General features: G+C 41.8%; 1 protein-coding gene across 1 annotated transcript in view; it reads right to left on the bottom strand.

Moving 5' to 3' along the window:
• Positions 1-17,031, bottom strand: part of btbd8 (BTB domain containing 8) — a 174,933-nt gene that overhangs the window by 107,028 nt on the left and 50,874 nt on the right. The window contains exon 9 of the mRNA XM_034180720.1: positions 12,757-12,859. Within this exon, the coding sequence (XP_034036611.1) occupies positions 12,757-12,859 (103 nt within the window). The remainder of the gene's footprint in view (positions 1-12,756; positions 12,860-17,031) is intronic.

The raw sequence follows: 17,031 nt of genomic DNA, 5'->3' as shown, positions 1-17,031 counted from the left end.
CACCTGAAGGACATCACAGGACCCCTGCTGGACCCCCCTGCAGTTTGCCTACCGGGCAAACAGGTCACTTGAGGATGCAGTCAACATGGGTCTGCATTACATCCTGCAGCACCTGGAGTCTGCAGAGGCGTACGCAAGGATCCTGTTCATGGATTTCAGCTCCCCGTTCAAAACCATTATCCCCAACATTCTCCACAAAAAATTCTCCAACCTCTCTGTGCAAGTTCCCACCTGTCAGTGGAGCTCCAACTTCCTGACAGACCGGACACAGCAGGTGAGCCTGGGGAGCATCATATCCAGCAAACAGACAATCAGTACTGGCATGTGTGGCGTGATGTGTGCTCTCCCCACTGCTCTTCTCCCTCTATACAAACGACTGCACCTCAGAGAACCCCTCTATTAAACTCCTGAAGTCTGCGGACAACACAACCATCATTGGACTCATCCAGGGTGGTGATGAGGCCGCATACAGACAGGAGGTGGAACAGCTGGTTTTCTGGTGTGGTCAGAACAACCTGGAGTTGTAGAGATATAGTAGACTTCAGGAGGAACCCACCATCACTCCCCAACCTTCTATCCTCAACAACACTGTGCATACTGTGGACACATTTCCAATTCCTGGGATCCACTACCTCCCAAGATCTGAAGTGGACCTCCCATATAGACTCCATCAGGAAAAAGGCACAGCAGAGGATGTACTTTCTCAGACAGCTCAGGAAGTTCAACCTGCCCCAGGAACCACTCATCATCTTTTACACATCCATCATTCAATCAATCAATCAATTTTTTTTTATATAGCGCCAAATCACAACAAACAGTTGCCCCAAGGTATTCAGTCTGTCTTGTGCATCTCCATCTCTGTTTGGTTTCCTTCTGCCTCCAAACATAACAGACACAGACGTCATCGAACTGTCAGGTCTGCAGAAAAATAAATAAATAAATAAAAATTCATCAGAGCCAGCCTGCCCTCAATCCAGGACTTATGCTGGTCCTGGGCCACGAAGCAAGCTGGTAATATCTCCGTAGACCCCTCACACCCTGGACACACACTGTTTAAACTCCTCCTCTCTGGTCGACATTACAGAGCTCTGTATGTCAGAACAACGAGACACAGGAACAGTTTCTTTCCACAGGCCATCACAATGATGAACAATTTAACCTGCCAAAAAACATTTTTTTTCTCTTATTGCACATTTCACTTTTTATTTCTGTGAGTTATTCAGTGTTTAGTGTATATTTATACATATCGTACAGAGAGAGTGTAGCTCAAACCAAAGTCAAATTCCTTGTATTCTAGGGGTACTTGGCGGAAAAAAAGCTATTCTGATTCAGGTGTGATTGACTCAAGAAGTTCCCAGATTTAGGGCTGCATGCCTGGATGCCTTTTTGTAGCACTGCATCTACACAGCGAAATTTTTCCTCAAGCCCACCAACCATCCTATCCACACAAGGGAAAAGCAACTCTCTTTTTAATGCTGTTCAATTCAGTGAGTGACCATGCAGTTGCACCCAGCACAAAATCCTCCATTTTGGGAAAATGGAGTATTTTATAGATGGCGGTTCCTTCCCCAATAGGGTGAAAGCCATCTGGCATCGGCAAGCCATAGTGAGCCCAATAAGAAGGCAAGCTTGCTGTCTACAGAGGCTGCTCGAGCTTATGGACACGGCTCTCTAAAGGAGCCACCCTTTCTGTCAGTGCTGTGCTATATTAATGTAGAGAGTAATGTAATGTAACTTGTGCACCAGAAAATCCAAGTGTGTAGCCAAGCCAGCGCAAGCTAACCACGAACGAAACCGCTAACCACTCTCAAGACTCACACAGGAGTAAAATAGTGAGCTAAAGTTCACAGCGCTTGCACTTAAAAACTAAGACGCGTTAGGTAACAGAAAATAAGAAAAACTATTACAACTTTGTATTAATTAGAGGAGCATCGTTCAAGCCAGCAGGCCGCCTGTGACAAAGTTGCCCACACACACACACACACACACACACACACACACACACACACACACACACACACACACACACACACACACACACACACACACACACACACACACACACACACACACACACACACACACACACAGGCAAAAATGCAAAGTTACATTAATGCAAGTTACATTTGCAGATCAAAGCTTCTGCCAGATCTGAAAGCTCTTTCTGAAAGAGCTTGTGGAGTCCTTCAGTTCCAGACAGAAGTGACTGAAACATCAGTAGACTGCTGAGAACAACAGCTACGGGGATCTAACGGCAGAAAGGCATTCCAAAATGGCAGAAAATGTCTCAAGAACTGCACTGTTTGATCACAACTGACATGCCCAGCGATTATTTGAAGTTTGCACAAGCTCAACTGCTGTGAATCCAACCCTTGTCTGAGCCTCCATGAACTGACTCACTAGGGAAGTGCTGAAGAAAAAGTGCACACCCTCCAACAAGCTGAAAAGCTCCACAGTCTCTGAGATGACTTGGAAGTGTGGCACAACAAAAGGTTCAATCAATCAATCAATCAATTTTTTTTATATAGCGCCAAATCACAACAAACAGTTGCCCCAAGGCGCTTTATATTGTAAGGCAAGGCCATACAATAATTATGTAAAACCCCAACGGTGAAAACGACCCCCTGTGAGCAAGCACTTGGCTACAGTGGGAAGGAAAAACTCCCTTTAACAGGAAGAAACCTCCAGCAGAACCAGGCTCAGGGAGGGGAAGTCTTCTGCTGGGACTGGTTGGGGCTGAGGGAGAGAACCAGGAAAAAGACATGCTGTGGAGGGGAGCAGAGATCGATCACTAATGATTAAATGCAGAGTGGTGCATACAGAGCAAAAAGAGAAAGAAACAGTACATCATGGGAACCCCCCAGCAGTCTACGTCTATAGCAGCATAACTAAGGGATGGTTCAGGGTCACCTGATCCAGCCCTAACTATAAGCTTTAGCAAAAAGGAAAGTTTTAAGCCTAATCTTAAAAGTAGAGAGGGTGTCTGTCTCCCTGATCTGAATTGGGAGCTGGTTCCACAGGAGAGGAGCCTGAAAGCTGAAGGCTCTGCCTCCCATTCTACTCTTACAAACCCTAGGAACTACAAGTAAGCCTGCAGTCTGAGAGCGAAGCGCTCTATTGGGGTGATATGGTACTACGAGGTCCCTAAGATAAGATGGGACCTGATTATTCAAAACCTTATAAGTAAGAAGAAGAATTTTAAATTCTATTCTAGAATTAACAGGAAGCCAATGAAGAGAGGCCAATATGGGTGAGATATGCTCTCTCCTTCTAGTCCCCGTCAGTACTCTAGCTGCAGCATTTTGAATTAACTGAAGGCTTTTTAGGGAACTTTTAGGACAACCTGATAATAATGAATTACAATAGTCCAGCCTAGAGGAAATAAATGCATGAATTAGTTTTTCAGCATCACTCTGAGACAAGACCTTTCTGATTTTAGAGATATTGCGTAAATGCAAAAAAGCAGTCCTACATATTTGTTTAATATGCGCTTTGAATGACATATCCTGATCAAAAATGACTCCAAGATTTCTCACAGTATTACTAGAGGTCAGGGTAATGCCATCCACAGTAAGGATCTGGTTAGACACCATGTTTCTAAGATTTGTGGGGCCAAGTACAATAACTTCAGTTTTATCTGAGTTTAAAAGCAGGAAATTAGAGGTCATCCATGTCTTTATGTCTGTAAGACAATCCTGCAGTTTAGCTAATTGGTGTGTGTCCTCTGGCTTCATGGATAGATAAAGCTGGGTATCATCTGCGTAACAATGAAAATTTAAGCAATACCGTCTAATAATACTGCCTAAGGGAAGCATGTATAAAGTGAATAAAATTGGTCCTAGCACAGAACCTTGTGGAACTCCATAATTAACTTTAGTCTGTGAAGAAGATTCCCCATTTACATGAACAAATTGTAATCTATTAGACAAATATGATTCAAACCACCGCAGCGCAGTGCCTTTAATACCTATGGCATGCTCTAATCTCTGTAACAAAATTTTATGGTCAACAGTATCAAAAGCGGCACTGAGGTCTAACAGAACAAGCACAGAGATGAATCCACTGTCCGAGGCCATAAGAAGATCATTTGTAACCTTCACTAATGCTGTTTCTGTACTATGATGAATTCTAAAACCTGACTGAAACTCTTCAAATAGACCATTCCTCTGCAGATGATCAGTTAGCTGTTTTACAACTACCCTTTCAAGAATTTTTGAGAGAAAAGGAAGGTTGGAGATTGGCCTATAATTAGCTAAGATAGCTGGGTCAAGTGATGGCTTTTTAAGTAATGGTTTAATTACTGCCACCTTAAAAACCTGTGGTACATAGCCAACTAACAAAGATAGATTGAACATATTTAAGATCGAAGCATTAAATAATGGTAGGGCTTCCTTGAGCAGCCTGGTAGGAATGGGGTCTAATAAACATGTTGATGGTTTGGATGAAGTAACTAATGAAAATAACTCAGACAGAACAATCGGAGAGAAAGAGTACCAAATACCGGCATCACTGAAAGCAGCCAAAGATAACGATACGTCTTTGGGATGGTTATGAGTAATTTTTTCTCTAATAGTTTAAATTTTGTTAGCAAAGAAAGTCATGAAGTCATTACTAGTTAAAGTTAATGGAATACTCAGCTCAATAGAGCTCTGACTCTTTGTCAGCCTGGCTACAGTGCTGAAAAGAAACCTGGGGTTGTTCTTATTTTCTTCAATTAGTGATGAGTAGAAAGATGTCCTAGCTTTACGGAGGGCTTTTTTATAGAGCAACAGACTCTTTTTCCAGGCTAAGTGAAGATCTTCTAAATTAGTGAGACGCCATTTCCTCTCCAACTTACGGGTTATCTGCTTTAAGCTACGAGTTTGTGAGTTATACCACGGAGTCAGGCACTTCTGATTTAAAGCTCTCTTTTTTAGAGGAGCTACAGCATCCAAAGAGAGAACATAAAGAAGGAATCATATCCTTAAACCTAGTTACAGCGCTTTCTGAAAGACTTCTAGTGTAATGAAACTTATTCCCCACTGCTGGGTAGTCCATCAGAGTAAATGTAAATGTTATTAAGAAATGATCAGACAGAAGGGAGTTTTCAGGGAATACTGTTAAGTCTTCTATTTCCATACCATAAGTCAGAACAAGATCTAAGATATGATTAAAGTGGTGGGTGGACTCATTTACTTTTTGAGCAAAGCCAATAGAGTCTAATAATAGATTAAATGCAGTGTTGAGGCTGTCATTCTCAGCATCTGTGTGGATGTTAAAATCGCCCACTATAATTATCTTATCTGAGCTAAGCACTAAGTCAGACAAAAGGTCTGAAAATTCACAGAGAAACTCACAGTAACGACCAGGTGGATGATAGATAATAACAAATAAAACTGGTTTTTGGGACTTCCAATTTGGATGGACAAGACTAAGAGTCAAGCTTTCAAATGAATTAAAGCTCTGTCTGGGTTTTTGATTAATTAATAAGCTGGAATGGAAGATTGCTGCTAATCCTCCGCCCCGGCCCGTGCTACGAGCATTCTGACAGTTAGTGTGACTCGGGGGTGTTGACTCATTTAAACTAACATATTCATCCTGCTGTAACCAGGTTTCTGTAAGGCAGAATAAATCAATATGTTGATCAATTATTATATCATTTACCAACAGGGACTTAGAAGAGAGAGACCTAATGTTTAATAGGCTACATTTAACTGTTTTAGTCTGTGGTGCAGTTGAAGGTGTTATATTATTTTTTCTTTTTGAATTTTTATGCTTAAATAGATTTTTACTGGTTATTGGTGGTCTGGGAGCAGGCACCATCTCTACGGGGATGGGGTAATGAGGGGATGGCAGGGGGAGAGAAGCTGCAGAGAGGTGTGTAAGACTACAACTCTGCTTCCTGGTCCCAACCCTGGATAGTCACGGTTTGGAGGATTTAAGAAAATTGGCCAGATTTCTAGAAATGAGAGCTGCTCCATCCAAAGTGGGATGGATGCCGTCTCTCCTAACAAGACCAGGTTTTCCCCAGAAGCTTTGCCAATTATCTATGAAGCCCACCTCATTTTTTGGACACCACTCAGACAGCCAGCAATTCAAGGAGAACATGCGGCTAAACATGTCACTCCCGGTCTGATTGGGGAGGGGCCCAGAGAAAACTACAGAGTCCGACATTGTTTTTGCAAAGTTACACACCGATTTAATGTTAATTTTAGTGACCTCCGATTGGCGTAACCGGGTGTCATTACTGCCGACGCGAATTATAATCTTACCAAATTTACGCTTAGCCTTAGCCAGCAGTTTCAAATTTCCTTCAATTCAAAAGGTTAAGATCATGACCATAACAATGCACTTAGCTTCAGGATGGAGCTTTCTAAAATGTGCTTGTACACCTCCAGTGGACCCACTCATGACAGCTGCACCATGATATGTTTGTGCTATACGAGGTCTATTAGAAAAGTATCCGACCTTATTATTTTTTCAAAAACCATATGGATTTGAATCACGTGTGATTGCGTCAGACAAGCTTGAACCCTCGTGCGCATGCGTGAGTTTTTCCACGCCTGTCGGTTGCATCATTCGCCTGTGAGCAGGCTTTGAGTGAGGAGTGGTCCACCCCCTCGGCGGATTTTCATTGTCAGGAAATGGCAGAATGATTTGGGCTTTTTTTCCATCAGAATTTTTTCAGAAACTGTTAGAGACTGGCACCTGGAAACCAGCTGTCGGTGGTTTTTCCATCAAGTGATTATCCGAGAAATTGTGGATGTGCCTGGACATGCCAGAACATGTCCCGTGAGGCTTCATCACAGGCGTTGCTGTGCGCCATGCGGCACCGCCGGGACGCATGAAGCCTCCACTCCTCTTTCCATGACAAAAACTCCTGTAACAGTGGAATGTGCTGTTCATTTCCAAACTGGACGCTGTGTTTTATCCGGGACATCGTCTGACTAGCACAGGAATTGTGAAAAGACGTGGACATCAGCACTTATTCGGCACATTGAGACAGACGTGCGGAGGAATTCCGCGCGTCGCGGCGGTGCCGCATGACGCAAAGCGACGCCGTGATGAAGCCTCACGGGACATGTTCTGGCATGTTCAGGCACATCCACAATTTCTCGGATAATCACTCGATGGAAAAACCACCGACAGCGTGTCTGAACGCCATCTCAAAGCCGTCCTGTGAGACCAAAACGGAGGTGTTCCTTTGTCTTCCTCCATCAGCAAATCGGTCGTGACGCGCAAAGCCTCCGCTCGGCTTTCCATGACAAAATCTCTTGTTAAAAGTGAAATCTGCCGGAAAATGGTTGATGTCCAGCTCTTGTGATAACCAGAAAAAGTGCACATGACGGTCCAGCTCCACAGAGCCGTCCGTTTAGAAATGATCCGGTGGTTTGTGGCTCTCGATGGCGGCACGGAGCGCGGCACGCCCTTAAAGCCGTCCTTAAAGCTGTAGTAACAGTCCTTATTCTCTGTGAAGCCCGTAAAATTTTCACCGAAAGCCAGATAAATTTTTCGAATGGTTTCCAGGTGCCAGTCTCTAACAGTTTCTGAAAAAATTCTGACGGAAAAAAAGCCCAAATCATTCCGCCATTTCCTGACAATGAAAATCCGCCGAGGAGGTGGACCACTCTTCACTCAAAGCCTGCTCACAGGCAAATGACGCAACCGACAGGCGTGGAAAAACTCACGCATGCGCACGAGGATTCAAGCTTGTCTGAGGCAATCACACGTGATTCAAATCCATATGGTTTTTGAAAAAAATAATAAGGTCTGATACTTTTCTAATAGACCTCGTACACTTAAGCCTCGGTCCCACCGAATAATAAGCCATGAATAATGAGCCACGCATGGGTGTGACAGCAATAATTGAAGAATTATCCACGGTTTAAGCAGTCACGTATCTGCTACTAAGGTGCCTCTATGTGCCTCTCTGTACCTCGCATGTGCCTCAAGTGAGTCACGACCGACCTGTCATTTGAGCGCCGTCCAGCTTCGAGTGGCTCGTGTCGACGCATATGATCCATGTCAAGCCACATATGATCGATGCAGCACCATGATAACACGTTGGTGCACATTTAGGCATGGATTTGGCCCAAACCTCCAGCCCTGCCACACCTGGATCCTTTAAATAGTGGGTTTTCAATTCACAGCAGCATTTAAGATGTCACATTTTTTAAACACAGTCCAAAAACAGATTCTCCAGTACAGGCTGCTGTCCACACGTGTTCCACAGTCATTAAAAGCACCAGACCAGCTAGAACCAAACCACAGGTTCCTGGACAGCCGCCTCTGGGCTTCCTCTCACTGGCTTTATTTCTTTTGACACCGTGATCCAACTTTTAACTTTGTGTTCGTCCATTCATATCTGCAAAAATCGCTCTTTTGCACGCACTGCCGTTCTGCCTAAATGCTCCTTTTGTGCACGAGTCATTGTGTCAGTGCGCATCCACATCGGAGCTCCTGATCCATTAACAAGATATTAAATCTATCATAAACATACTTTTACAGTTGATTATGTAGAATGAATGAACATCCAACTGTTTTACCAAGCTATTAAAATTAAAACATTATGAATAATTACCTTTTATTAGCTGCCTCAAATTGGAGCAGGAGAGAATGAGGAAAAAAGCAGGTGGAATTGTGTGCGCAAGAGGGATGAGCCAAAAATAGCCTCTCCTAGTCCTCATAGCTGGTAGGTGCTCGGATAATGGGCTTTTACAGCCTCGTCCCCACCACAAACATGCCTCTATATCCTCGTAGTAACTCATACACAAACTGCCCAACACTGTTGTTTCTAAATTTGGAACATTTTGAAATTGGCGCCATGCTCAGAGATGAGCCTTGTTAACCGAAGATACTGCCTCTAAGAGCCTTTCAGAGCCACTATTCTCCCACGATAGTTGAATACATTTTTTTCATAGCAAAAAAAGAAAAACAAAAAAACATGCTTGGCTTGCTGTGTTGCATGGTGATAGGTATGGACACAAGGTTTTCAAAAACCATCGCAAGCGATTTCAGACTGCCCTCTAGAGGGCCTGTTTGCATGAAATTCAATATGGCTGCTGCCAATCAAAGTTAATAGCGTACTGCAGCTCCTACAATGAGGAAAATAAGTATTTGAACACCGTGTGATTTTGCAAGTTTTCCCACTTAGAAATCATGGAGGGGTCTGAAATTTTCATCTTAGGTGCATGTCCACTGTGAGAGACATAATCTAAAAAAAAAAAAATCTGGAAATCACAATATATGATTTTTTTAATCATTTATTTGTATGTTACTGCTGCAAATAAGTATTTCAACACCTACCAACCAGCAAGAATTCTGGCTCACACAGACCTGTTAATTTTTCTTTAAGGACCCCTCTTATTCTGCACTCTTCACCTGTATTAATTGCACCTGTTTGAACATGTTACCTGTATAGAAAACACCTGTTCACACACTCAATCAATCACACTCCAACCTGTCCACCATAGCCAAGACCAAAGAGCTGTTTAAGGACACCAGGGACAAAACTGTAGACCTGCACAAGGCTGGGATGGACTACAGGACAACAGGCAAGCAGCTTGGTAGAAGGCAACAACTGTTATGATTATTTATTGGAAAGTAGAAGAAACAAAAGATGACTGTCAGTCTCCCTCGGTCTGGGATTCCATGCAAGATCTCACTTTGTGGGTTAAGGATGATTCTGAGAAATCTCAGAACTACACAGGAGGATCTGGTCAATGACCTGAAGAGAGCTGGGACCACAGTTACAAAGATTACATTAGTAACACATGATGCTGTCATGGTTTAAAATCCTGCAGGGCAGCAAGGTCCCCCTGCTCAAGGCAGCACATGTCCAGGCCCATTTGAAGTTTATCAGAGACCATCTGGACGATCCAGAGGAGGCATGGGAGAAGGTCATGTGGTCAGATGAGACCAGAATAGAGCTTTTGGAATCAACTCCACTAACCATGTTTAGAGGATGAGAACAACCCCAAGAAAACCATCCCAACCGTGAAGCATGGGGGAGGAAACATCATACTCTGGGGGTGCTCTTCTGCACCGTATTGAAGGGAGGATGGATGGGGTCATGTATTGCGAGATTTTGGCAAACAACCTCCTTCCCTCAGTAAGAGCATTGAAGCTGGGTCATGGCTGGGTCTTCCAGCATGACAATGACCCCAAACACACAGCCAGGGCAACTAAGGAGGGGCTCCGTAAGAAGCATTTCAAGGTCCTGGAGTGGCCTGGCCAGTCTCCAGACCTGAACTCAATAGAAAATCTTTGGAGGGAGCTGAAACTCCAAACCTGAAAGATCTGGAGAAGATCTGTATGGAGGAGCCCCAACCAGTCCCAGCAGAAGACTGCCCCTCCCTGAGCCTGGTTCTGCTGGAGGTTTCTTCCTGTTAAAAGGGAGTTTTTCCTTCCCACTGTAGCCAAGTGCTTGCTCACAGGGGGTCGTTTTGACCGTTGGGGTCTTACATAATTATTGTATGGCCTTGCCTTACAATATAAAGCGCCTTGGGGCAACTGTTTGTTGTGATTTGGCGCTATATAAAAAAAAATTGATTGATTGATTGAGGAGTGTACCAAAATCCCTGCTGCAGTGTGTGAAAACCTGGTGAAAAACTACAGTAAACATCTGACCTCTGTAATTGCAAACAAAGGCTACTGTACCAAATATTAAAACTGATTTTCACAGATGTTGAAATACTTATTTGCAGCAGTAACATACAAATAAATTATTTAAAAAAAATCATACATTGTGATTTCCAGATTTTGTTTTTTTTTATTATCTCTCTCACAGTGGACATGCACCTAAGATGAAAATTTCAGACCTCTCCATGATTTCTAAGTGGGTGAACTTGCAAAATCGCAAGGTGTTCAAATACTTATTTTCCTCATTGTATAGGGGTACACGGAGGAACTGCAGCATCAACTCCTGGTGGTAATGCTGAATGTTAACCACCGTACAACAAGAGCAAGAAGATGACGATCTGAATGAGGATGTGCTCGGTCTTAGAGAATGATCAAAATGAATAAATCATGCTTTCAAAATGAAAGAATGTGGTCTTTCAGTTTGACAGCATGATTTATTTATGACTAAAGAGAAGGAACATTAAAACACTTTTGAATAGAGGGAATAACATTCATACACTCTTGAGTATAGAGGAAATAATGTTCATATGTTCTTGAATAAAGAACAACCTTCATACTACTCGTCGCTTGACTTGTTTGTGGGGCAGCCAGAACTACATTGAGGTGGCTGGCTCGTCTCAGGTAAGGCCAACTACTTTGTTTTAAAAATGTATAATCAATTCAAAACTTTATTTATATTTAGTAAGTTAAACAACCATTGTTCGGTTTTTGTTTGTTCAGTGGTGGCTGAAGAAGCAGTTCACTTCCGAAATCTTTGTGCTTTCAACGATAACATTAATGAGTCCAATAACTTCTGCTTACTAATAGTGTTATTATTATAAATAATGTAACTTATTTTTGCTCTTTTTTTGCATGAACCAGTGGCACCATGTTTCAAAAATATAAGTCACTTATAGATCGATGACTTGTATGTTTTTTCCCCCCTTCACGGCAAAAGCACACTGCGACTGCACTTGCTGTCAAAACTTAAGAATTTGTAACTTCTGCCCTATACCCCAGCAAGAAGGATGAACTAGACCTTTATCTTTAACAAGGAGGAAAGACACTTATTTAAGAACAGACAGTGATGCAGTTTTAATCAAGTAAACATACAACCCCAATAGAAATGAAGTTGGGATGTTATGTGAAATGTAAATTAAAACAGAATACAATGATCTGCAAATCCTCTTCAACCTATATTCAACTGAATACACCACAAAGACAAGATATTTAATGTTCAAACTGATAGACTTTGTTGTTTTTGTGCAAATATTTGTTCATTTTGAAATGGGTGCCTGCAACAGATTTCAAAAACGTTGGGGCGGGGAAACAAAAGACTGGGAAAGTTGATGAATGCTCAAAGAACAACTGTTTGGAACACTCCACCGGTGAACAATTAGTTGTTCTTTGAGCACTGTGATGGATATTTGTGCCGTCATTAGCACAGAACAGAATATTTCATGATGCGTGTCTGCCCCAGACGGAGACTTATAGACCTTCAGTTTTATCAGGTATGTATCATCAAGTTGGTCGGAGGACAAGTATCATGGAATATTCTGCCCCAACAAGTTAATTTCAGAATGCAAGCACTCAAGCAGGAAACTGATATGTAGTTTTGTTAATCAAGGTCAAGGTTCATAACTCTGGTAAAATAAGCCCAACTTGAACGATATAAAAAAATGCATATTACCAACCTGTAACAAGGACAAGGACAAATTTTTTTTTAAATTCCTCCTAAAAGTGTGAGAGGAGTTGGTTTCAGAGCACTTATACCCTTTCTCGGACAGATGGACATACAGACGGACAGACAGACAGAAATCAGAGCAACATAATCCACCTTCAGGCCTTATGTAATGTTGCAGGGGGGGGGGTGTTAAACCTTGCTTGTGTGTGACACCTCACATCTCTGTTGTGATTTACCACTGTATAAATAAACAACTGTGTGCATAGAATCCACACTTCCTCTTTCACAGCAATGAAAGGGAGATTTTAGGGTCAATTATCATTTACAAGTCCAGAACAATTCCATATCAGTCTACATCCACATCATATTCATAAGTAGATTACACACAGCTTGCCATCCTGTGGAAGCACACTGGAGAATGGGTTCATGAGATTTGTGCAGCATCTTGGCCGCTGACTCAGGGAGGAACTCACCATAGATTCGGTCACAGCAGTCAGACACACTCTGTGGAGATCACTGGAAAGGAGGGAAAAGCTTCTCTGTGACCAAGTCTTCACAAAATGTTCAGCTACCCACCTGAAAACATGCATAGTGCTTGTTTATTACCACTATTCTGTTAGACTAAGGACACATCTACAAATGGATACATTTTCATAATTACCGTTTTCACATTCATCCATATATGTCACTTTTCAGATACAGTAGTGTTCAGAATAATAGTAGTGCTATGTGACTAAAAAGATTAATCCAGGTTTTGAGTATATTTCTTATTGTTACATGGGAAACAAGGTACCAGTAGATTCAGTAGATTATCACAAATCCAACAAGACCAAGCATTACCATGATATGCACACTCTTAAGGCTATGAAATTGGGCTATTAGTAAAAAAAAAAAAAAAAAAAAAAAAAAAGTAGAAAAGGGGGTGTTCACAATAATAGTAGCATCTGCTGTTGATGCTACAAACTCAAAACCATTATGTTCAAACTGCTTTTTTAGCAATCCTGTGAATCACTAAACTAGTATTTAGTTGTATAACCACAGTTTTTTCATGATTTCTTCACATCTTGAGGCATTAATTTTGTTGGTTTGGAAGCAAGATCATTGCCTTGTTGAAACACCCATTTCAAGGGCATGTCCTCTTCAGCATAAGGCAATATGACCTCTTCAAGTATTTTGACATATCCAAACTGATCCATGATACCTGGTATGCGATATATAGGCCCAACACCATAGTAGGAGAAACATGCCCATATCATGATGCTTGCACCACCATGCTTCACTGTCTTCACTGTGAACTGTGGCTTGAATTCAGAGTTTGGGGGTCATCTCACAAACTGTCTGCAGTCCTTGAACCCAAAAAGAACAATTTTACTCTCATCAGTCCACAAAATATTCCTCCATTTCTCTTTAGGCCAGTTGATGTGTTCTTTGGCAAATTGTAACCTCTTCTGCACGTCTTTTATTTAACAGAGGGACTTTGCGGGGGATTCTTGCAAATAAATTAGCTTCACACACGTGTTTTCTAACTGTCACACCACTTACAGGTAACTCCAGACTGTCTTGGTTACTCTACTATCCATTTTGATGGTTGTTTTCCATTTTCTTCCACACGTCTGTTTTTTTTTTGTCCATTTTAAAGCATTGGAGATCATTGTAGATGAACAGCCTATAATTTCTTGCACCTGCATATAGGTTTTCCCCTCTCCAATCAACTTTTTAATCAAACTACGCTGTTCTTCTGAACAATGTCTTGAATGTCCCATTTTCCTCAGGCTTTCAAAGAGAAAAGCATGTTCAACAGGTGCTGGCCGCATCCTTACATAGGGGACACCTGATTCACACCTGTTTGTTCCACAGAATTGACAAACTCATTGACTGAATGCCACACTACTATTATTGTGAACACCCCCTTTTCTACTTTTTTTTTTACTAATAGCCCAATTTCATAGTCTTAAGAGTGTTGCATATCATGAATGCTTGGTCTTGTTGGATTTGTAAGAATCTACTGAATCTACTGGTACCTTGTTTCCCATGTAACAATAAGACAGTCAGTAAAGTTTCAAGGAATAACACAACCAGTGCAGATGAGTAGGTCAGTAATAAACTGCTATAAACGCAGCATCCTGACATTTCATCATCAGGCTCATGTGACTCATCGCAGACACCAAAGCGAGCACACACACACACACACACACACACACACACACACACACACACACACACACACACACACACACACACACACACACACACACACACACCAACACACACACACAACACACACACACAGCCCACTTAAAATCAGGAGGAGCGCACAGGCTTGTTTAACATGGCTCATTTTGCTGAGAGCAGCAGAGTTTGCTTTCAGTGAAGTCGATGTAAATTCATCTTAAGACTAATTAACTTGACTTTTACAGTTGTAAAACATTTAACAAATTTCTTTTGGTTTCTCCTGTTTTGCTCAGGGTCACTATAGCAGATCTGGTATGGATCCACATACATCAGATGCCCTTCCTGATGCAGCTCCAGATGGACAAGGAGAAAGAGATTGAAATCCTTGAACAGGGGGCCTTCTGGGGAGGGAAGTTAGCGGGCTAACCACTGACACCAACGTAATTCCAAAATATAATCTGTTGCAGTTATAGCATGTCTGAAAATATGGTGGAGTGAAACAGAGAAGGATGTACAAATACATGCACAAATCTAGGTTAGAGTCTCCCATGTGCCTTCTGGCAAACTGAAGTGGAAATTTGTGCTACTCCATGAAGCTGTAATTGGTGATGCAACAGACAAAAGATACATAAATCACATCAGCAGTAGCTTTAGAGTTGTCTTGGAGGCTTGATGGCTTCCCTCACTAGTTTCCTTCTTGCACAGATTCTGCACAAAGCATTATAAATTAAGTCCATGACATACTCAGTGACTTGGAAATATTCATGTATACATCCCCTGACATATTTAAAGAAAATGGGCTAACAAAGGTGTTGGCTGTATTAAAAATAATGCTTATATTTAGTTTGTCCAATAACTTATGGGCTCTGACAATGGACAGTCTGTGTATAAAATTGGCTGTAATTACTAAATGGTTAATGTGATTTTTTTTTTTTAACCTCTTGAGTTAAAGCTATAACTCTAACCAACAAGCACACCATGTAGGTTTACCATGTTCACCTTGTAGGTTTATCATAGTTCATTGTGCAGAAGAAAATTACAAAAATAAAAATGTGTCTGTTTTCAAAGACTCACAGGCCTGACTGATGTATGGGACTGATTCACCCAATGTATCCATAGGTTTGCTCACAATCTTTCTAAAATGCTGCCCTGAAACAGTCACGCTGTTTCAGGGCAGCAAATTGTGACAAAGGTCAATTTCAGTTTGTACAGGGGTTGAAAGTTAAAGCTGCTCCATTTTTGGTAAAATGTGGTGCAAATTATTGGTTGAGCTAACAGAATTAATAAATGGAATAGTTTCGACTGTGTTGAATGTTTGGTCTGCAAAGAAAAGGTCAAGCAATGTCAATGACCATTGTATTCTATGACATGTGACATATCTTAACCCATATCATGATAACTAAGCCTGACACATGGTGTAAACTGTTCCTTTTTAAAAACCCTATTTACTCAACCAATAATTTGCATCACTTTTTCTTTTAACCAAAATTAGAGCAATTTAACTTTTGACCCCTGTACAAACTGAAATTGACGTTTGTCATCATTGTTGCTGTTTTCACCCCATAACTCCATAACATTCAGTCACAGATTGCCCAAACTATACTTTTTGGAATCTTTATGATAGACAAATAATATAGTATGGTTTTCAATATGAGTGGAGCATCTTTTAATTTTGACCCCTGTGCAATTCTTCAATTGACCTGTCTGCCTAGTAAAAATTAAAATGGCCAATTGTTTTTTTTTTCTTTCAAAAAGAGTAATGTCTAAGGTGTATTTGTGCCAATTTTGGTGACTGCTTTCTTCCATCTTCATAATATAGCGAGGATTCCTCCCATCCTGTCTATGGCCGATGCCAAGGACTCTGACCCACGCCTCTGTCTCTTCCAGCCTGAAATATTGCAATGTCCTATTTTCTTGATTACCGCAGTCCAGCATTAGAGGTCTCCAACTGGATCAAAATGCTACTGCTGGAGTAGAAGCAAAATGTTTCACCATATCACCCCGATTTTGGCCTGTCTTCACTGGCTTCCTGTCCCAGCAATGTCTGACTTTAAGGTTTTGTTACTTACTTACAAAATTATTCATGGACTAGAGCCTCCCTACCTGGCTAAGCCGAAATTACACCATTTCCAGGGCATTGCCATGTTGAGAGCCTGTCCTTAGTAGTGGCAGGAGCATACCAGACAGTGATGGAAGAAGAGAGGATGGACTCAGTGACGGTAGTGTAGAAGTCCACCATCATTTTTTTGGCAGGTTGAACTTCCTCAGCAGCAGTAGAAAGTACATCCTCTGTTGTGCTCTCTTAATGAGAGAGCTGACATTCAGCTTCCCACTTGAGGTCCTGGTTGATGCTGATCCCCAGGTAGCAGAAAGACTCCACAATGGTGGCTGGGGAATCACACAGGGTGATGGGGTGGCAAGGACTGGGTTCTTTCTGAAGTCAACAACCTTTTCCACTTTCTTGAGGACGTTAAGGTCCAGGTTGTTCTGTCTGCACAAGGACACCAGGTAATCAATCTCCCATCTGTAGGGATACTTGTCTCCATCAGAGATGAATCCAATGATGGTCGTATCAT

The sequence above is a fragment of the Thalassophryne amazonica genome, chromosome 10 (genome assembly GCF_902500255.1).
Source record: "Thalassophryne amazonica chromosome 10, fThaAma1.1, whole genome shotgun sequence".
In the NCBI taxonomy this organism is placed as follows: domain Eukaryota; kingdom Metazoa; phylum Chordata; class Actinopteri; order Batrachoidiformes; family Batrachoididae; genus Thalassophryne; species Thalassophryne amazonica.
The sequence above is the reverse complement of the archived record's forward strand: the minus strand, read 5'-3'. Positions and strand labels throughout refer to the sequence as shown.